The sequence below is a fragment of the Onychostruthus taczanowskii genome, unplaced genomic scaffold, assembly GCF_017590055.1.
Source record: "Onychostruthus taczanowskii isolate IOZ18803 unplaced genomic scaffold, ASM1759005v1 scaffold5, whole genome shotgun sequence".
Classification (NCBI taxonomy): Eukaryota; Metazoa; Chordata; class Aves; order Passeriformes; family Passeridae; genus Onychostruthus; species Onychostruthus taczanowskii.
The window spans coordinates 101256-123514 of NW_024502568.1; the positions used below are offsets into that span (position 1 = coordinate 101256).

General features: G+C 42.7%; 2 protein-coding genes across 2 annotated transcripts in view; both read right to left on the reverse strand.

The window, feature by feature from the left end:
* TLL2 (tolloid like 2) overlaps window positions 1-4407 on the reverse strand; it is an 85632-nt gene extending 81225 nt beyond the window's left edge. Inside the window, exon 1 of the mRNA XM_041415883.1 lies at window positions 4257-4407. Within this exon, the coding sequence (XP_041271817.1) occupies window positions 4257-4407 (151 nt within the window). The remainder of the gene's footprint in view (window positions 1-4256) is intronic.
* A 6820-nt stretch (window positions 4408-11227) lies between these two features.
* The window catches only part of TM9SF3 (transmembrane 9 superfamily member 3), a 46841-nt gene continuing 35809 nt past the window's right edge, over window positions 11228-22259 (reverse strand). The window contains exons 10-15 of the mRNA XM_041415290.1: window positions 21166-21305; window positions 19556-19624; window positions 19318-19464; window positions 19077-19160; window positions 18890-18966; window positions 11228-14478 (exon numbers count right to left, since the gene is read on the reverse strand). Coding sequence (XP_041271224.1) covers window positions 14411-14478; window positions 18890-18966; window positions 19077-19160; window positions 19318-19464; window positions 19556-19624; window positions 21166-21305 — 585 coding nt within the window. The 3' untranslated portion in view covers window positions 11228-14410. The remainder of the gene's footprint in view (window positions 14479-18889; window positions 18967-19076; window positions 19161-19317; window positions 19465-19555; window positions 19625-21165; window positions 21306-22259) is intronic.

Genomic DNA, 22259 nt, shown 5'->3' on the forward strand with positions numbered 1-22259 from the left:
AATTCCTTTGGTTCCAGTTTGCCTGAGGAGTCTCAGAAGGACATGCTCGTTTTGTTTAGAAGGCATCCACCGTTCCTCCTGCTGCCTGCCTGTCACACAGCCTCACTCAGACCTGCACACCGGCCTGGGTGTCCTTAACTGGATCCTCTGAGCAGCAGATCCATCCAAAGCACATGTGAGGCTTATGACATTGTCCCGTCTATTACAGAGCAGTTCTGGGCAGGAACCTTTGTACTATTCCCTTTGAAAAGCTCCAGTGAGCTGCTACAACACTCAGCAAAATCCACCCCACAGAGCCAGCACTGCCACCTTCCCTGGCAATGCAACCTGACAGTGAGCGCTGCCTCAGCTGCCCCTTGGTCAGCCACTCAGGAAGCTCCTTGTTTCTTTCTGCCTTACAAAAAGGCAGGAAAGCAGCCCCATTAGGAAAAGAAAATGCTGGATGGGTGGAGTTAAGAGCTTGAGCAGCAGTGGAGTCATGGCCCATCATCTGAGCCCATGTGTTGACACCAGGAGCTCAGTGGCTGCAGTGCTTTAGGAGTTACTGCCCCGTGCTGCCCCTCCTGCCTTGCTGCAGGAGATTATTACATCCTCCACCAATGCAACACAGAGGAGCATGTGCCAGGCTTTCCACTCCCAGTCTAGCAGAACAACCACTGACAGCCTGCACTCAACCTCAGGGCATGAGCTGCAGGGGTGAGAAACTGCCAAGCTTTTATGTTGTAACCTGCCAGATTTAAACCCATAACAGCTTCTGGGCCATAGCCAGGAAATTAGAAAAAATAAAAGAAGATAATAAATAGAAATAAGTAAAGCACTATAGTTTCAGCAGCTTTGGTATTCATGTAAGAAGAGCAGCAGCTTGTCTTCACCACGGGCTAAGAGCCTGCACAATCTGCAGCCACAGGACTGTGCACAGGAGCCTGGGCCTACAGCAGTGATGGAAGCACCACCACAAGTCTCAGAGTGCTCATAGCCTCTGTTTTCCCTTGCAAAACATACCAGACACCTGAGCATTCCCAGCAGGTCTGCAGCCATTGCCCTCTCCAGTCATGCTTCTTGACAGATCCCGACTGTCCCACGGGAGGAGCTCAGGCCTAAGGAAGTTAAGAACACTTGTCACTGCTGCAGTTCATCAGGAACAGAGTGTGATAGACTCCCCACACAGGCACCAGACCACAGCCCAGACAGGCCCTCTTGGAGAGACAACTCTATTAACAGTGTCTTCACCTTGTTTCACTAATAGAAATAGATCACTTATTAATCTCAGCTCAGCTAACCCAGCAGAGAACACCTGCCTAGCTCCACTAGGTGCTGATGGCCTAGGACAGGACTAGGAAGAAGGCAATGCAAGGCAGGGTCTAACACATGTCCTTGTGGTACAAGCCTTGTTTGGTTTGTCTTGGGGCTAACTTTACAATTTGGAACCATCCAGCACACTGAGAGAGGTACACAGCACGTAAGGAGTGCCCTGCTCTCTAAGTGCTGTGCACTTTAGGCGGACACAGCCACACGAAGAGAAACTGGATCAGAGAGCCTGGAAATACAGCCAGGCAGGACACACTGAAAGAACCAGAGTCTCTTTCTTCTACAGAACACAGGAGTGAAACTTGAGCAGGCTGGTAATGGTGCTCACCAGAGCAGGAGGCTGCAGCACAGCAGAAGGCACTGTGCTGCCCTCCACACGGGCACAGGCTGGTGAGGAAGGCAGACTCAGACTGCAGCAGCGGAGCCCCAGGTCAGGAGGCAGAGCAGTGCCAGGCTGGGCTGCCTGGCAGCCCCCACCACAGGCAGCTGAGTGCCAGCACCGCCAGAAACACCAGGCTGCTCCTGGCAGGAAAAGGAATCGCCTGTACCACCTCCACAGGCCTTGTCCACTCCTCCCTTTCTATTGGAAAGAAGACATTGGAAAAGCATAAAAGGCAAACACTGAGAAGTCAGAAAATAAAGATAATTTCTGTGATTGATCCTGCCTGATTTGAATTAACAGGAATAACACACACAAAGTTTTTCATCACCACCACAAGAAGAGGTGCAGATATAAATGAAGGGAGGCTGTGCTTGGCAGTCTCTTTTCTGTGTGCATGCAGAAGTGAGAGGGAGAGAATTTGGGATATTAGGGAGGAAAAACTAAAAGGTCCTACAAGGAAGGCAGGCAAATGGAAGGCTGTGAAAATATTTTTCCCCTTTTCTGCCACAGGTTCCCTGTTAGATATAGAGAAGTCAAAGTAAATGTTCTCTGTGTGATCCTTAAAGGAGCATTCCTCATCCTTCATGTTCTTGATGTGACATCAGCACCCAGCAGTCACAAGGGCAAGTGAGACAGCAGAGATGATGCTATAATTTTGAGGAGAAAGCAAGGATAATGCATTTTCACATGGAAAGGCTGGAGCACTGTACCTGTAGCTCTCCAAGTCTAAACCATAGCTGTGTCACTAACAACTAGTTTCACTTGCAAGAGAGATCAATTCATTACCATTTAGAAGCAGACACAAATACAGTAAAGCATATTTGGGCTGGATCCCATATTCATTACAAAGAATTAACCTCCACACACACCAAACTCTATATCAAATGACAGATGACTTGCTGATCAAGGGAATGTTTTGTGCAAAAAATACTCTCTGGAGAGGACTGAGCTGAATTTTGGAAGGAAACCCACCACACTCAGCCTACATACAAAGCCAGCTAAACTTGCTGTACCAGGCAGAGAAGCTCTGAAAGACATTACATTGACAGAGCTCGTCTATGTGAGCAGATACGGCTGCAAGGAGAGCAAAAGCAGGCAGGAGAGAGCTGATAACAGGAGGAGCTATCACCAAGGGACACTGAGTAACAGCGAGGAGCACATTCAGGGGCAAAGCCCCGACTCAAGAGACCAGGAACACCGCCCACGAATAAACACCTTGCTTTTTTCAACTTCCACGTTTTTAAGAAAACAAGACTTCCCACAAAATTATCTGTAAATGTAACACAACTAACAATGTATCAGTTGCCAATTTCTCATCAGAGAAGCAATTTACAAGACTACAACATTCTCCAATAGCTGGAACTAAAACGAGAAACGCTCACATCAAGAGTACCTCCTAGTTTTCCAAAGACAAAATCTGGGTCTGTATTCTCTTTAAATTAAGGCAATGCAACATTAGAGACGACAGCAGCTCTTTTAGAACTCAGGCAGATAAAAAACAACGAGCTCAGCCTCAACGCGCTCAGCAGAGCGCAGTCTGACAAGGGAACGAACAAGTCCAAGAAAGGGACGGAGGGAGCAGCTGGAGGCTGCCTGGAGAGGAGGTGGGAACTCGCACCCGGGCAGCTGCGGAGTACCTGGAGAGCCCCGGGGAGCCCCGCCGCGCTCCCGCCGCTCCGGGGCGCGCACCGCAACTTCGGGCCGGACAGAGCTCGGGGCAAGTTCGAACAGCTGCCAAAAGGCTATGAAAATGCACAGAAAAAGCCGAAATGGTTGAGGGCGCGGGGGGAAGAACCCCCCAACCCCAAAATGCAAAGCACGGCCGGGTTTCCCTGGCTTTGCAGAGGGGAATCTCGCGCGGGAGGGAGCGGCACAGGTGCGGGAGCGGCGCGGGAGCGTGGGGCGATTTACAAAAAACCCCGGCACAGCCTCCCACCCGGGACTACGGCCTCGGGCAGCGGGGCGCAGGCTGGAGGCGACCAGCACCCTCCCGCACGGGCCGGCCGGGACAGCGGGGCAGCTCGCCGGGCGCCCGCTGGTTTGGGAAGGCGGCGGGATGCCGGGACAGCGGGGCAGCTCGCCGGGCGCCCGCTGGTTTGGGAAGGCGGCGGGATGCCGGGACAGCGGGGCAGCTCGCCGGGCGCCCGCTGGTTTGGGAAGGCGGCGGGATGCCGGGACAGCGGGGCAGCTCGCCGGGCGCCCGCTGGTTTGGGAAGGCGGCGGGATGCCGGGACAGCGGGGCAGCTCGCCGGGCGCCCGCTGGTTTGGGAAGGCGGCGGGATGCCGGGACAGCGGGGCAGCTCGCCGGGCGCCCGCTGGTTTGGGAAGGCGGCGGGATGCCGGGACAGCGGGGCAGCTCGCCGGGCGCCCGCTGGTTTGGGAAGGCGGCGGGATGCCGGGGACGCTCCCGGCCGGGCCGGAGGCTCCCGCCGCCACCGCCAGGTGAGCCTGGGCACGGTGCGGCCGGGCGGACCCGATGTACCGAGGAGCGCCTCGCAGGGACACCTGTCCACCGCCGCCGTGCTTCCAAACTTCTCCCAGAGTTGCAGCCAGCCCGCTTCCCTACCGGCTTTGCAAGGGTCGCGGTACTCCATCGGCTCCTCCGCCGTCTCCGGTTCCCCCAGCGTTAAGGAGGCTGCGGGCGCGGCCGTGCCCGCGGCAGGCAGCAGGAGCAGGGAGAGCAGCAGGCGGCGGAGCGGGGCGGCCCCGCGGCCCATGGCGGCGGAGCGGCGGNCCGCTGCCACTCACGGCGCCGCCAGCCAATCACGGCAGCGCCCGCGCCTCGGCCCCGCCCCGCCCGGGCGCAGCCGCCGCCCCCGCCGCGCTCGGAGCGAGAGCCCCGACGGCGATAAGAACGATAAGGGCGACAACTGAGATAACAGCGACAACAGAGATAACAGCGATAACAGCACACGGCTAGAGCTAGGGATTGACAGCACTGCCAGCAGCTACTACTGGCGTTATTTAGCGTTATTTTCCCTCAGTCGGTACTTCAGCGCAGCCAAAGAGGATTAGCCCGTCCGCCGCCGGGAGAATCAACTGTTCACACGGCAGCCGTAGAACCCCTGTGTAAGCGGAGTTGTTGGACCGCGGATGGAGAACGATGGCCAAAAAATCACTCCAAAATAAAGAATGGGAGAAATTAAGAAAGATGGGACTAAACATCAAGGTGTGCATTTATCCCTCTTACCTGCATTTCGCATTTACCTGCATTTGTTTTCAGAGGCAACTAGGCTGTTTTACTGGAAATTTGGGCTTTGGGATGATCCATATACAGCAAAGCCTGGGAAATCAGGAAGATGGATCACATGCAAGATGCTCAATTGCATCAAAATCTACACCTTTGTATCTGATCTGGTGGCTGTCTGAGCCTGTACAATATCTTGGACAGCTCTAACAGCAGAGCATGGGGTAGCACACTGGAAAGCATCATACTTTTAGGGCTGCTAGCTTGTGATGGAGGTAGGTCACACAGGCACGATGACACTGCTGCTTGCATAGTGACAGGGAAAGGGTAGATGCCCAAAGCCCAGCCATCTCACTAGGTGCTGAATCGTCTTACAAATAATCTCACAAAGGCCAGCCAGGTGGTTCCATATGAATTCAACACTGCCTAGCACAGCCTCTGCTCTGACAAGAGCTAGGCTGAGGCTGGAGCAATATTTACAGGTTGGTCATCTGTGCTTGTGCTGCTCAGCAGACGCAGCATCAGGCAGAGGGTACAGCTGCCATGCCCGTGAGCAGGGCAGAGCTGACAAGGGTACGAGCTCAGCGGGGTGAATGTGAATACCACTATCTCCTGGTGCCAAAACTGCCCTTTCAGCTGTGTACTTCCCAGCTCCCACTGCAGGATCCTCAAGCAGCATTTCCCAATACCGCATGGGCTCCAAGCCCTCCCTTCACTCAGATAATCATTTGCCATCCATAAATTTGTCCCTTCTCTTGCAGCCCACAGCAATGAATGATAACTCAGCACAACAGGGCACAATGTGATTCAGGCATCTCCTCAGCAGCTTTCCTGTCTACTGCAAACTGTTCCTGACTGTTGTCCCTGCCATTCATTTAATATTTAAAATTGTCTTCAAACCTTCACAGAAGCCAAAAAGGCTGCATCAAACTCTGAACATGAAGATGATGGCGAACAGCTCTGCTAATCAGTTTCTTACAGCTGGTGCTCAATGAACCAAGGATGATCTAGGTTTCAGGCAAGCTTTCCAGCAGTGAAGCAGGGGAGTCCTAGAGCAGATTGCCATGAAGAACCAGGGAGTTTCCATCATTGTAGGTTTTTAAAGAGTGTAGACTCTGATTTTGTCAGATGAAAGAGCAATCGAATGGTTATTTTAAAAAGAAAAGCTGATCACCTCTCTTTTAACCACATGGAAACTGCTTGTTAACCTCTTCCAGCATGACAGCTTACACTGGGGAGCCTGGCCCCTTCTGCACGCAGAACCTCCATTATAGACGTGGATGGATGTAGAAGAGGACATCCTACACCTTTGAAGGAGGAAGAGAACAAATTAAAATATGGATCCTTTATTGTGCAATTAGATTGAGCCTGTGAGGGAGTTCAGAGGAGTCTATGACTATTATCCACACCCCAAAAATAACATTGCCCTACGATGGAGAACTCTGGAAGTCTCTAACATGAGAACTGCTCAAACCTTCCAGAAACAGTTCTCAGTAACAATCATGGCATTTTGCAACTGGCAGCCAAAGCAGTGTACCCAGAGCAAAGACTGCTACCAGGTGTTTAGGAGATCAGCTCATGTCGTCTTGACTGGCAGGGCCACATCAGTGCAACTAAGGAACACAGAAAGCCCTGTGAAAGGATCTTTTTCATCTGAGCTGTTAAAAAGTCAGTGGTCTCACAACAGCAGAGCAACTCGTGACACCAGTTAATTACCTGGAAAGAAAACAATCCATATCCATTGCTGTCAAAGGCAGTCTTTTCCTTTGCAGAACCCTCTCCTGCCCAACACACAGAGACAAAATCCACTGTCCTTTCAAGCCTCGCTGAGCAGGAATGCACACAGCTCTTTCTGAATAGCATCCATGAGCCAAGCTATGTGTGAGCTACTTAGTGCTAATGGAATATCCCTGCACACAATATGTCCTGAGGCCAAAACACACACAAAGTTTGCTAGGTCTTCCACAAGACCTGCTTCTTCCCTCTTGCCAGCACTTGGGGTCCACCAGTTCTTCTAACAAAGTGACTGAGGCACCACTCCCTTGGAGCCTGTCCCACTGCTGATTCCACAGCTGCCGCCAAGGCTGCAAAAAGCCAAACACACCGAGGTGTTTGCACCACCAGTACGAGGGCAGATAGAGTTCTGGAGAGATGGAGCATGACACTCTGAACCCAGAGCATTCTCTTTCTTCTTCCCTCTGCATTTCTAGTGCCCCTCACTTCTCCTTAAACTTCTTTCATTGCTTCTTTTCATGGTAGGAAAGAACTCCTGCTGCAGGTGTAGCCCAGGGAGCTGCATCCCTGCCTACAGGCACCATGGGGTCCTCTGCAGAGCCATCACCCTCCCTTTGCTTCACCCCTTCTACAGAGGCTCATTTACCCCTAGTACCATTACAGGCTTCCTACCCTGACAAAAGCTCTTCACTTCCCCCTCTCCCTTTTCCTCTGACTGGTTTGTTTCTAGCAGTCTGTTGCTCTCAACTCCCTCATTACTCATAGAGTTGACCACTCTTGGGACGTCCCTTCTTCCCTGAGCAGTCACAGACAAATCCAGGTGATAAAGCATCAACTCCTGCTCTCTCTTCCTTCTATCACCCATTTGAGTTTCTTATGCAGTGGATTGGGGGTGGGAAATTTTTAATCAAATTTATTGCATTATCACCCAAGAAATACCTGCATAAGGTTAAATTATTTGCTACCTAAAATGAATCTTTCAAGATGCTGACAGACACATGCTTAAATGTCCCAGGGGTTCTGAAATCCACTGTACGGAGATCACTGCAGTCACAGGCACATTCACCTGTGCACTAACTCAATGTATAATTAACAACAGCCTTGTCCTAACAGGCAGTGACACTTCGAGAAACTGGAAGTAAGCCACAGTTGGAAAATTCCTTTTTGTTCACCAAAGTAGCAGCAGGATGGATTTGAAGTCACACCACATAAAAAAGCACCAAACATTTTTCCCATCATTAATGCAATCCTCAAACTATGTGAGAAAAACCAAGATACTTATGGGGTAATTTTGAGTTGTATAGGGACAAGCTGTGGGAGGCAGGGAGAGAAATCTGTCTTATCTGGAAGCATGAATTTTGGCTTGACCACTGTCTCCCAAATTGAGGCATGTCAAACTGATGTTTCATTACTTCACTTAAAATCCATTTTCAGGGTTCACACAGGAGTCAGTTATGCTTGGAAAGCATTGAGCAAAGCTGGTGGTTTTGGTGATCTCTGCTGCAAGGTTAAAAAGAAGGGCATGGGAACATCTTTGGAAAAGCATCTGCTGTTCAAAATTTGAAGAGCTGAATCCATTGGTTTTTCCAAAGTACTTTTTGCCATGGAAAAGTTTGGAGTTTTTTTTCCCCCTCCTCTTTATGCAGAGGAAAAAATCTGGGGATGTATAAACATATCTCCAATCCTCTGTTACGAGATGAAGATGGGATAGTTGCATTTCCCTGCTCACAGGCAGGCATCCTTTACAGAAGCTGGACCATATGCTACCTGAGTTAAGGCTGCATGACAAGTGGGTAGAATTTAATTAATCTCTCAGAAAAGATGTTGCTCCATCAAAAATTCCCTTAGAGAATTTTCCCAGTTACAGCTTCTGCACAGGATTTCTGTACAGAGAATAACTATAGTAACATCATCCAAATCACAGACAGAGAACATGCAGGTATTCATCTTCTTAGGTAAGCAACACCTTAAAATAGGTTCATCTTACAAGTCACTCTTTAGATCACTAAAAACAGGAACAGTAATTTCCTTTTTCATTATTTATTTCACTATACACATAATTAAAAATTACGGTAATTTCAGCTTCAGACAAAGGTGGGTGTTTGATCACTTTCTAGTAGTGAGAAAAACAGAAAAAATTCTTAACAAAAATCACCTTGTATCTTGCCAATTAAAATTACACAAAATGAATCCAAATGCAGAACTTAAGTAAAATACCATTAGGTATTTCTTCAACATTTTATTATACAGGTCTCCAATTCTTGCAGGTAAATGGGTGCCTGACTCTCTAAAACTGTCACATCTTTTTAAAGCAAACAGTAGGTAATGTTCACTATTCACCTGCTAAAGTCTGGCCAGGCATTAAGAAAATAAGGCGAATATTTCCACCCCATTCTTGTAGTTACTCCTGCGTATCAGAGCAAGAGAAGCCTCACACTATGTTAATTACATAACCCACTTTTCTCAGCCCAATAAACTGATAAGTGATTTGGAATGAAAAAAACAGTATAAATTGAAATCTAAAGAATTACACGTCTAGCAGCACAGAAAACCACTGCGCCTTGCTTAGTGCTCTGAGTCTGAACTTCCTGATACAAACCTTTGGAAAATGAGAATGAGCAGCCACAAAAGCTTCCTCGAATTCAGCCTCGTATGATATTCTCAGCCCTGTTTGGAAGCTGCTCAGAAAAAGTTAATACAGCTCTCAAAACATTTCAGAAACCAAATAAAAGCTTGTGACACACAGGGTTCAGAAAAAATATAATTCACTGTGTGGTGTCTAACTGTAGCATGTTTTGCTAGGTCAGGCAGCTTGCTACATGGAACTGCTGGAGACTGGCCTTTCTCAGCCAGATCCAGCATTTCCAGTTTACAGGACTTAGGTCTAAGCTTTGGTGAACTGGAATCTATCTAGGTAACCATTGCATCATATGGGTAAGCACACCTCACAGTATTAGGAGAACCCTAAAAAAAGAGTTCTGTAAAATTAGGTATTTTGTTAATTGTACATCAACTCCCAATCCTACAAGTGCATGTGTTTTCTGGAATGCTGTAGTCATCCAATGCTAGCTGAAGGATAAGCACAAGCTTGTGAAGGAATGTTTTGGAGTGCTCCAAGCCCATGGTCCTGAAGGAGATCTATCTAGAATGTAAGGAAAGTTCAAATGGGTTTGGTTTTCATAACAAAACGAGCCTCAGCACAGTTAAGACCTCCAGAAATATTTGACAAATCGTTCTGTATTGTATTATTAAGAGCTGGTGAGAAAATCAATACATCAATAAGCCAAAAATGCTGGTATCAGGCAATATCACCCCCTTTTCATGGCAGATGAGTCCTTGGTTTTTTGCAAAACCATTGCACTGTTGGCAAATACACTGATGAAAATAAAAATGCTCTAACTGGTACAGGGCTGGGGGCAATGACATTAACAGCGTATCTGTTTCAAGGTCTGCCTTTCAAATAGGTAGATCCACCAGATAAAAAGCCATTTTCTCATCCTTTTCCCAAATTAATTCCTGCCCTTTAAAGTGATTCTCTCCAAGAACTACACAAAACCTTCCAAATTCATGGGTCCTTCCATCACCTTTACAATTTCCCTGCACAAGACAAACCCCCAAAACTGGAAGAAAAATTTCAGAACCACTGAATGAAAATACTGAAAGTAAGGAAGAACCCCTTTCCTGAACTGAAAACACGCTCCTGGATAAAAGCACACTTCTTGCAGAATGCACACGCAGATGTCTCCTCTGCAAGTTTTGAGAATTTTCTCACTGATGCCATTTAGCAGAATGAAAATGTTCCCTTGAAAGGCTTTGGAAAACAAAGGGCATCAATTTTTTTTTTTTTTTTAATGAGATATATTGTGCCTGAAGACCACAAGCCATAAACACACTGCTCCAACACTTTCAAGTGTGGCTTTATTCCAATAGAAGTCCAACAACAGCAGGGGCTTTTGTGACTTCAGGGCTAACCCTGGTATGAGACACTGACTTTAGATGGCAGCAATGCTAACAGCTATTGCAGGGCTGCTCTGCCATAGTGCATCAGCCTGGAAAAGATCCAAGGAATCCAAAACTGGAATTCTTCATCAATCTACAGTTCCAACAGACTTGAAATGAACCATAAGCTGCAGAGTCAAGAATTCATTCAAGAAAACAGGAGCCCTAAACTCCAGCTCCAACCATTCAGTTTACTTGTCCACCTGGAGAAGAGACTTGTCTTTTCCTGAGCTGATGCTTTCCAGACACATTCCAGTGGAGAAATTCCTGAAGCACTCACAATTACAGAATTTTGCTGTCTTCAGTGAAACTGTGTATATATACTTCCTTGGGCAAATTTGGCTCGATACTGGTGATGTTGAAGTTAGAGCAAAATGTAATTTTCTCATTTGTGTTAGCTCTGCAGTAATGATAGTGATAAGATTGTGCTATAACCTCTACTGTTTTAGTACCAGAAATGTAAAAAGTGTTAGTGTTTCGAGTTTGTTTTTTAACCTGAAACTTGTGAAAGAAATACACCTAGGATATCCTACAAAAAACAATTTTTGTGCCCTTTATACACTTTGGAATGTAATTTTGCAGAGGAGTTAATAGACACTGTGGCTTCAAAACATTCAGACATGAAAAAGAGCATAATGTAATGATTATTTACAGTCTCCATTCCCTCCAATCCAGCATTCATACATTTTCATGTATTAATTACAAGCGGCAGTTTCTATGTTGCACTCTGCCTCAACTGAAAATATTTACAATTTTATTTACCTAAAACATTCGGCCAAGGCTGGCTATTGCTTATGCAACTATTTACCCAAATCTCTGGCCCCTGTACCACCAAGAAGTGGGAAGAAAAGCACTGAGCAGCCAACTGAAGAGTTATCAAAAAGCCTGAATTCAAGAACCAGAAACTCTTAAGAAATAACCATGGTAAGAGGAGTATTGTCTGTAAGATCTTTATTTCTTCCATAAAAGAGGAAGGACTACATCATCTAAGCAGAGAGCTTCCAATTTCTATTAAGCAAGATGGTTCAAGCTATACCCACATTTTTGGGGAGGAGGGCAAGGAGGGGGAAGGGGAGCAAACAGCCTTGCCCCAAACAGCAACCATAAAGACAAGCTGTTGAAAACTGGTCACATTTTGCACTCCTTCAGAAACCAAAAGGGAGAAAACAAAGCAAACTCCCAACTTACGTGCTAGGGTGGCTGTATAAAAATCTCAATTATTTAAACAAACACAGTACTTCTCCAGAGGAACCTGCTTGCAGAAACAAAAGCAATGCCTGTGCAGTAAGTATCTTTCCACTGTCACTTTAGAAGATATACAATCCTGTCTGGATATGCAAAAGCCAGTAATACCAGAGGATAGAAAAAGCAAGTAGGCAACCCACCATCCTGTGGCATTAAAAAGCGATTAAATGAAATTCACAAACGGTTTAGTGAAGTTTCTGATAGACTAATCACATAGCAGGGCTCTAAACAGAGAACCAGACCCATTATCATAACATTCCCTTTAAAAAAACTTTTATCTTGGCAGAGTACTTAATGTATTTATTATGTGGAGATAATGGCTTCTCACTTCAGATTTAGAAGGAAAAGAGGGCTTTCCACAGCTGTATGCACTAGCAAGCATTCGTACAAAATCCATTCTTTGCTAAAAGTCCCCATGTTTTGGAACAAAGATGAACTAACCGTTGACCCAGTTTATAAGCTCATCTTAAAAGTGGCCTGCACTTCAAAACAAAGCAAAATCTGTTTAGCAGCAGAGTGTTCACCTACAGACACCAATGATTCACTTGAAGCAAAACTTAATTATTTTCTGACAGACTGATTAAAATTGGCCAGGGAAAGCAGAGCTGAAAGCTCAAATATTTTTCAGAAGCCATATGCAGCAAGGATGCACTGCTTCCTACCATTGCCTACCTGTACAGTTCACCCAAGCTAAATATGGATGTTTCTCACTGTGGCTACTGCATTATCCTTTTTTTATATAGAAACAGTACAGTGCTAATCAATACAAATATTTGGCTCATTTTTTAAATTCAGGAAGTTTCCTTATACATGGCAGGTGCTCTATTTCAGACAGCCACACTGATGAAAACATTCCTACATGGCAGATGTCTAAAAAAAATACCCATTAAAAAATCAAGCCCAGTGGCTCTCAAATCTGTCACAAACACATTCAGGATATTTCTTACTAAATACAGTGCATAATTAACAGTCATCTTACAAAGACTTAACCTTTATTTTCCCATTTATTTCAGTCCACACTTACCCCCACTTTTCCCAGTACACTGGCTGGATCACAAAACACTTCGCCACAGCCAAGAAGAATCTTTTTGGGTTGGTCATTCACTTTGGAGTTGTATTGTACAATACAGTTGTAAGCAAATTCTGAATTCAAAGCAGGGGGGGTTTGATAGATGAAAACCACACTAATATTGTATACAGAAACTGGTGCTCAGCAGTATTGCCTTTTCAAACATTCTCAATTGCAAACTCATCTATTTTCACAATCAAAACATTTTGTCTGAAAAGTTTATTTTAGTTTTCTGAACACTCTAAAGCAACTGTGCTTTTGATGTTACAAAAGTGTTCAGATAGGATTAACAAAAATTAAAATGTTCTAAATTACAAATTTAATTCCTGTAAGAGCTTGAGAAATAGAACAGAAAAGCATGACATACACACATTGTGAAGAAACCCCAACTTTTCATGCAATGGCAGGCAAGATGTAAAAAGCCACCCAAATTCACACATTTTTACACCGAATCATCAGAAAAAGTACTCTGTAGTAAATCTGTACATCCAAATACATTTGGGATCTACACCTAAGTTACATTATTTAATGTTATATACACTTATTACCCCTTGTATGATGTTTAAAGAAAAATCTTCATTCAACCCAAACCCAAAGAAAAATATGCAAGACTAACTTGGAAAAAAGGAGAATCACTTTAGACATTCAATTAAAACGTTGGTTTTGTTTTAATCTAGACCTCAGAGTGTTTATTAAAAAACAAACAATCCTCTTCATTTAACATTTTGCTTTCTAACTGTACAGTAAATTGCATTGCAGAGAACACATCCCGTCTTCAGACTGTATTTTCTTTGGATGGATTTAAGATGTAGCTGGATATTACTTTAAAGATAAATAAAGGGAAATTGGTCCAACTAGAGCAATAGCTGATATATTACATGCATATGGGAGTTTTATATATGTTTAAATTATTTTTTGAACAAATGAGTGTAGGGTAGTTGATATTGCAAATAAACCAAAAAGCACCTGGAGTTGAAAATACAAAACATACCTCCTATTCTGGCAATGGCAGTAAAAATCAGAAGAGTAATCTTTCTGGAACAGCATTTTTACATAATTTAGAAATGTTGAGTACCAGGAAGACTACTAATCAAGTAGTTTTAGCAGCCAAGTTTCCCTCTTTGTATTGAATGGAACAAATGCTTTAAACAAACTGTTTGTCCTCTTCACTGAAGAGAGCTAGTCTATTCATCTTTAATGAGCTAGGTTTTTTATTTTTTGATGTTGGTTTTTTGGGGGGGAAAGATTAGCCACATACTGTAGTAATGCCTACTGCATATAATCCAAGCATTTGCTGTGAACAGTTGGAGAAAGCAGTCAGTAAGAACCTAGGATCAATGAAACAGATGTTACTTTAAGCCATCCACAAAATGGAGACCCATATAGTGCCCAGTGTTAAAACCCAAATCTCTTCTCGCGCTTTTTGCTGTGCAAATTCATCCCCAGGAAAACAGGAGCTGATCCATAGTTCAATTTTCTTATTTCCTTAGTCAATTTTCACATTAGTGTAGATTTTACGAACAAAGGCACTTGTTCCCATGTAACCAATAGCTCCTGCAAAAGAAACAAAAAACATTGAATATGTTAGAGAGCTGATCATCAGAACAAAGCAGTGGTATAAACCACACACACTTAAACAGAGAAAGTCACACAAAGCACATACTCTGCAGACAGAAACTTCTCTACCTGCAATACTTGTTCTCAAACTCTAATTATCCATGTTCCCCCCGAACGGCTGACAGGAACTTCCCCTGTCTGGCAATCTAAATCCATTAAGCCATCTTACCAAGAAGCCATGCTCACTTGCCCTTGATAAATATAGCAGCCCCCCTACTGCTGCCAATAACCAAGTCCATTTTTTCTGAGCAGAGGGTAAAAAACATACAATCACCCACTCTGCAGGGAAGGTGGATGGGAGGGCAGGTTTTTATTATAAGTTACATGCCTTCTGGATGAGTGTTTTATTGGCAGATGGCTTCTTCCCTCCCACAAAGCACAAATAATAATAGATCCCCATCCCAGGAGTCTTACACTCCAAGGAGGTCTGTACAAAGACATTAAAAAGTAGCAGTTAGTAGTTCAAGAAATTGCAACCTGTGGTTTTCAAATTAGTAAGAGTCATGAGCAAAGTATGCATTGTCACAGCAGTAATAAAAGAACAGGTCACTGAGTTTTTGATAGGGGCAACAAGTTATGCTAAGCCCAAAATACTGCAGTATTAAGGACATGCAGAAAAATTAAAGAGATGTACTGGACTAAGGCCTCTTTTCAGAAAGAGATTCAGCAACCCTCCTGGTCAAACCCAGAACCTCAGGTTTGCCAGGCTCAGTAAATACTGTGGTCTTACAACATCAGCAGGGAACGTCTTCATCTCGTCCAAGCAAAATGAGAGTAAGTCAATTTGGCTAATCGTCATGTTTGAAGTGAAGTTGAAAATCAGGCAAGAATTAAGAGACAACTGCTGTCTGACTGCCAACACAGTCATATTTTATAGAATGGATAGAGAAGTCAGGGTCTGTAAATCACTACAGAGAACTCCTAACATTAAATGCTTGGATGCTTGGTAAAGAACACTCTTAAGAGAAAAGAAGGAGCGAAGAAAAGCCCAGAACAAAGCATTGCAGTGAAGTAGGATGCACCAGAACTGCAGAAGACATGTTAAATATAGAAGTCTAACCCCATGCTAAAATTTTTAAGCCAAACTTTCCAGTAAAAATATAAAGTGGTTGTTTTGCCTTTACAAATTAAGTCTGTACAGACCTACAGCTGGCATTGCTGACTATGGAATTATTCAGATTCTGAAGACTTTAAATCCTGGAGACTGGGATAATTTATGAAGTCAGCCATTAAGCTGCCACAAAGTTTTGATTTTTAGACCCTCAAAAACCCAATATTTACACCCAATCAAGAAATCTGCACAAGGCAAAACTAAATAAATAATAATAAATCATTCCAATGTTTTTGGAGCAGTAAGGAGCTTGTGGATTCAGCTTCTGTACAGGACAGCATTCCAAGTTGTATAAATATCATGGCAACCATTCCACTGGCCAGCAAACAAGGGATTTGCATTACTAACAAAGTACAGTTCCATTAAAACAAGTACAGCACTCACAAGATCAGGTTGCTGCCTGCAAGCAAGCTGAGGATGCAGCAGCAGGAAGGCCTGACTGTTCAAGGAGAGAACAGGACAGACCCAAGTGCAGGCTGTGAAGAGGTGATGAGAGCTTGGAGTGATACAGAAGCACGTGCAGATTTTTCTGTAACTTGTCAAGAAATTTTCTTCTGTCTTATGAAGTAAATGAACAAAATAATGGCACTGGACTCCTGCTTTAAGACTTTTCCAAGTTTTTCCTGTTAAAGCAAACTGCCAACAGATCCAATGCCCATTTCCACTGCAAAACTGAGATACATTCCAGAACTTGTTCTTTAAGAGTTCCTCTAGTGATGTGATGCCAGGTATCACAAAGATTTGAGAGAACAAAGTATTAACTGTGTTTCACTTGGGATCTAGAGAATGCATGAGGTGGAAGTGAGGGGGAGGAGTAGAGTAGCAGTCACATGAGACCACAAGCTCTCATAAACAAATCATAACCTATTCTGAATCAGAGAGGTGCCTTAGCCATGAAGGCCATTAATGACCAACACCCAAGGCAGGGGGTTAAGCCTCAAGGCTGCTTCACAGGCATTGAATAACACATGGGGCAGGGAGGCAGAAATCCTGGGCAATAAGGACCAAAGAACGTCCTCCTGATTCAAACGCAAGGCAGCTGGCTCATCTGAATTAAAAAAAAACACAGTAAAGGGAAATATATTTTTTTAAATTTATTAAACACCTTACTAGATGATATTTATAACCTGGTTAGGCCTATTTAGGTTCAGCAGAAATAGACTGCAAGTGTATTGCAGCAGAACAATAAGCTTTTAAATAAAGAGAAAAATCCAAATACTGAGGAAGAACCACAAAGCAAAAAGATTAATTCCCATCTATTACTTCAAACCAATTACTACAGTTGTGACTTTGTAAGCACCAAATTTTTTTAAAAGCTCTTCAAGTATACTTAAACACTGAAGTGTGATATTGCAAGAGGCCATTCTATGTCATGTAGCCCCTAAGCCTTCCACTAAGTTGGGAAATGAGTCTTAACCTTTTCTGCCACTAAGAGGGAAACATGAGGAGCTCAAAAGGTTTGGAAATTCTCACGGGCTCCCTACTGTCGGCTCCCAGAACTGAGATGCTCTGCAGAGAGCAGCAAACTTTGTGGATCAAAGCATCCCACTACATGTGGGATTGAGTTCACTAGGCATTGTCAAGGGCATTAAACCCAGAGCTGGATGATCCATTCCTACAGAGAGTTTCCCTGTGGCTGCTTTGGGCCCTGACTAGTTCATCTCACATCCAACTGTGATACCCAACACGCCCACCCATGTGAGCCTCCAAAGAACAGCTCCACACACTTTTCACAGACCTACAATCAGTAGCACACACACTGCACAATTCTTTAACACAAATGTTTTTGTTAGACCTCAATGGCTGCAAGTTCCCTACACAAATGCTTTTTGACAGGGGATTTTTTTTCTCCACTCCACATGCTGAAAATGGCACTTCTCAGTAAAAAGGAATCTCACGCCTTCTCTTCCAACACATTTAAAAAGACAAAAAGAAATCTCAATAGAGCTGTGGAAATCAAGTTTAGTGTGCTAAAGTATTTTCTGGTTTTGAAAAATTTGGATTTTACGCTAATATCCAAACAAATAGTGTCCTACCATCAGAAGAAATCATTTGACAATCTTCCTTTTCTGTGTTTTAAAACACATTTTAATTACAGATACTGGTGGACAAGCTTGGCTTCTGCATCACAGATATTTTAATCAATACTGGCCTGAGCACTTTTCAAAGAAAACATTAGAGCTGAAAAGTGTAAGCCTATTAAAGAAAAAAAATGGCTGCAAGACTACCAAAACAGCAGGGAAGTCTTGTAATGTGCCAAGAACCTGATGAAGCAAAATTACATTGTATGAGAGAAAAGGGGAACAGGTACTCAGCTGTTAAATGATGAATTCCCTTCCATTTTTATAAAGCATTCTGATATTACCCACCCTCTTGAGATACCAAAAAACATATACTTTACAGAAATAAGGTCCTGTAAGATATCTTGTGTCTCAAATATAACTAAAAAATCTTCCCACTAGCTATAGGACTATTCATTCACTGCTAAGTATTAAATTAAGATCACTCACCAAAAAAAACAACATTACAGAAAAATGCAAAAGAATCAAGAAGCACTTGCTGAAGGTCATAAAGGAAATGATAAAAACAAAGTTAACATGTGAACAAGTTTGTGGCTTTAACAGATATCCTCCCTGCCATGAACTTTGTTTTTGTCTATACATCTGTCAAAACAGTATCTCACAAAGCAATGAAATCCAACTGCACACAGGAGCACCCTGCACTCTCCTCACCTGTGAATATTGCAATACTTATTTCTCAAATGTTATCCTCAAGCTCTCAGTCCTCTGTTCTGCTCACCCTCATATACACATGCCACAAGATACACATTATCATCACCAGGGTGCTATCATTGATGCTTCAATGGGTGCACCTAGCTCCTTGTCTTGGGTTACAGTAAAAAATCCAAAGCAAAAGGCTAGCATGGTCTCAAATTAATTTGGAATTTATTTTGCAGGATTTCTTGCCAAATACTGAGTCTTTTAAGCTTGCACAGAGGGTGAAATTCCCTGCACAGTGCATAAATTTTCTTACTATCAGAAGACACAATCCACAAGGATCTCCTATATAAGGTAGGAACCAAGTATAAGCAGAAAACTCTTCAGATTCTTCTTAAAGACTTTTTGAGCAGATCTTGCAGACAGACATACACATTCCACCACCAAAACCACAAACTAAAGTCAGAAATATGAGTCTGAAAAAATTTGTCAGAAAACCTTCAAAATATCTGGAACTTACCACACATTATTCCCAGAGCTGTGCTAAATACTGCCATATAACCAAAGTAAAATGATGTTTGAAACAAGCCATACATCCTGAAAAAAAAAGATAGAAATTTATGCTAGGCATTTCCCCTGTTTTTTATCAACAAAACTGATTTGGCAATACAGCAATCTGATATTCAAGTAAGAAAACTATCACTTACTTTGTCTTGAAAAAGTAGTAGTAAAAGGAGTACATGTAAACATAAATCGCAGTTGATGCCGCAGAAAGAAAGCTTGTCCATTGCCTAAAAGTAAACACACATGTCCATCATACAACTAGCCAAAAGGCTTCCCAAGAAGATGCACAATGCACTTGGAAAAGACCCATCTAGACTGAAGAAACACTACTTTTCTACAAAAGTCTCACAATGTGGTTAACTATGAGAACAATGCAACACTTACCACCTGTAATCCTCTGCATTTAGCAGGAAATACGTACAAACGATGGTCACACAAACTGTCACAATGCAGAGGATAACCAGAACCAGCATCATAAAGCCATAAACATAGTAGATCTTGTAAGCCCAGAATGAAGTAAAAATAAAGTACCTGAAGAGAGTAAACAAAATATGCAGATGATATTGTAATTTAACTTAAATTGTAATTTTTAATCCAAGTGGGAAACAGCTGAGGTACTCACATTTCAATAAAAATTGATCCAAAAGGGAGGATTCCGCCTAGGCAAACAATAACAGCTGGTTCCATGAACCTGAAAGATATTAGGATTAGTTTAGGGACAACTGAAATTTTTCATTTAGAAACACATTAAGACCAGATTATTAATATAGCACAAAAGATTGTTTAAAAGGCATGCTAACAAGAACATTTCCGTCTCATACCAGTAGATTAGAAAGATTCCCTAAAAAATGTCACATGTATGAATAAAATAAGAAGTTACTCTTGGGGAAAGCTGAAATAAAACGTGAGGCTTGTGCCTATCACCTATAGCCATAAGGTTAGCCTTCTAACCAGCCTTAAGGCCACAGAAAGAATATTTCTTGACAAAAAGGGCCTAAGCAACCAAGATCCATGACATCCACTAACCCTGCATGAAGGCAGTGAAAACACAGGCTACAGATACAGCGAAAAGTGCAAGCAAAATTTCACAGGATAATGGTTATAGAAATAAGAACCAGTGTTTATTTTTAATGCTATACTGAGTCATGAACATGTAGTTAAAAATGAATACCCAGCTACCTGTAGAAGACACTGTCACTAAAAGGTGACCTCTCTGTAGCACTTGCAATGGTGCTGAATCCAGCTAGTAACCAGTGATTTCATTTGCAGCTTCTTTTATTATTTATAGGGAGACTTCTCTAAGCTGATGCTGTGTTACTCCATCATTGTCAAGAGAAGTATTTTTAACTGTCATGCTGATCCAGAAAAATCCATCAGATTTCCAAGATACCAGTCACAATATAAATTAAATTCTAACATCTGAGCTGCACAACCCACCACTAACAAGAGACTCAGTGTGCAGCACTTCTTGGACAATACAGGCTTCCATGTTTCAGTGCCCCTCTCACTTCATCTGTTCCATTCCTCTGAACAGGAAAGCAAGAAAAGTCTATTAAAAAAATCCTCTGAGGATATTTTAATTTCCGTAGCTTGCTGCTTTCACCTCAGAATTAAGTTAATAGGAAAAAGTGATTGCATTCATAATTTTCCAAAAACCTAAGTATACTTTTTGAGACTAAGCACCACTTTGCATTCACGTCAAAACTTATAAAGCCTTCTTCACAGTTCAAACCATATATCTGTAATATTTTACGCTCTGTGCCATCAACAAAAGTACAGAACTGGGAACAGCATTGCAAGCTTCTCCCTACCATAACCCTGCAAATATGTCTCAGCTTGTGTTAGGAGACCATTAATCAGAATAGTTCTGCCTCCAAGGCACACTCAATCCTAAACCTGTAAGAGGCATTAACTGAAGTGGAGAGGTTTTAGTGTCAATATATCTATACAAGAACTGAGTTGGCACCACCCCCTTTCCACAGGGACTAAAGAGCATTTCAGGCAAAATATGAATCAGTGATCCAGGAGTGTAAAATCTGCTACAACTATTAACCATGGTGTTTTAATTCAAAAGAAAAATCATATTAGGAAAATGTCAGTTGAGTGGTTCTTCTAGGCATAACTCAATTTAAATTAAAAGGAATTATTCCATTAAAGCTGAAGACCAGAAAAGCCATTTTAAATGTATTGAAGTGAATATTTCTAGTTAACATTATGCTTGTATGTCTTTACCATTTCTTCTCTGGTATAGGACGAGGCACTGCATTGACACGACATGGAAAATTAGGCTGTCCTGACAGATTTCGGCCAAGAATAGTCCCAACGAGGTTCAATGGAAGGATGACAAAGAAACAAATACAGCACACTGCCACCTGCAAGCAGAAATTTACACTTGCAATTAAAAAAAGGTTTAAGACAACAACAGAAGATAATCAACCAATATTAGTCCTTAGTAGTTATTGCTGTAGAATCATACTCCTACTTATGAAGCATTAGTCACCATATATTTTATCAGATAGAAGCATTTTTTCCCTGAGAAACTTTCTAATAAACATTATTAAGTATATTTTCATCCATCAGTTGAGAGAACAGAACCATTACAGACTGCTTTACTGTTTCCACCTAATCATTATACTCAATACATTGCACAAGAAATAAAAGGAAATCTTCATGATAATTCATAAAAGAAAGCGTTGTCAGCATTTTTTTACAGTTTTGCAAAGAGAACAAGTGGGAATTTATCTGGGAATTAACACCTAGCAGTTAGGTAGTTGCACACAAAATTACAACTGTTGGGTGCAGAATTTTTTATCCAATTAAAAAAAAAACCACTAAGCCAACCAACCAACCTAATAACAATCACAAAACCATGTAAGAATGCTACCAATTTTGATTCAATTTTGGGTTCAATGTTTTCCACTATGCACCAACCAGGCAATTAAGAACATCGACTGACAAAGAAACCAGTGACCACTGGTACACAAAGACACATAATTTAGAAGCACACCATACCTACTTACACATTGAAATCAAGTTTATCCACTATACAGGAAAGATTAAGCCAATGCTCCAGCTCTTTCCAGTGGAACAGCCTCTCTAAAATTCTACCATTAATCTTTTTATGCCACTATACTTATGTAGCTCCATTTTTTCTATTCCTTAAAGGCAACATAATTTATCTCCCAAAAATAGGAAAATTTCAAGTGTTAAGCAAGACGTTCTCTACTCATAACACTTTAGCACAAAAAAAATAGCATTAGACAGTTAGGTAATTTTGATATTGATAATTAAAGACAGAACAGTTGCCCATAAAGCAATCACCATGG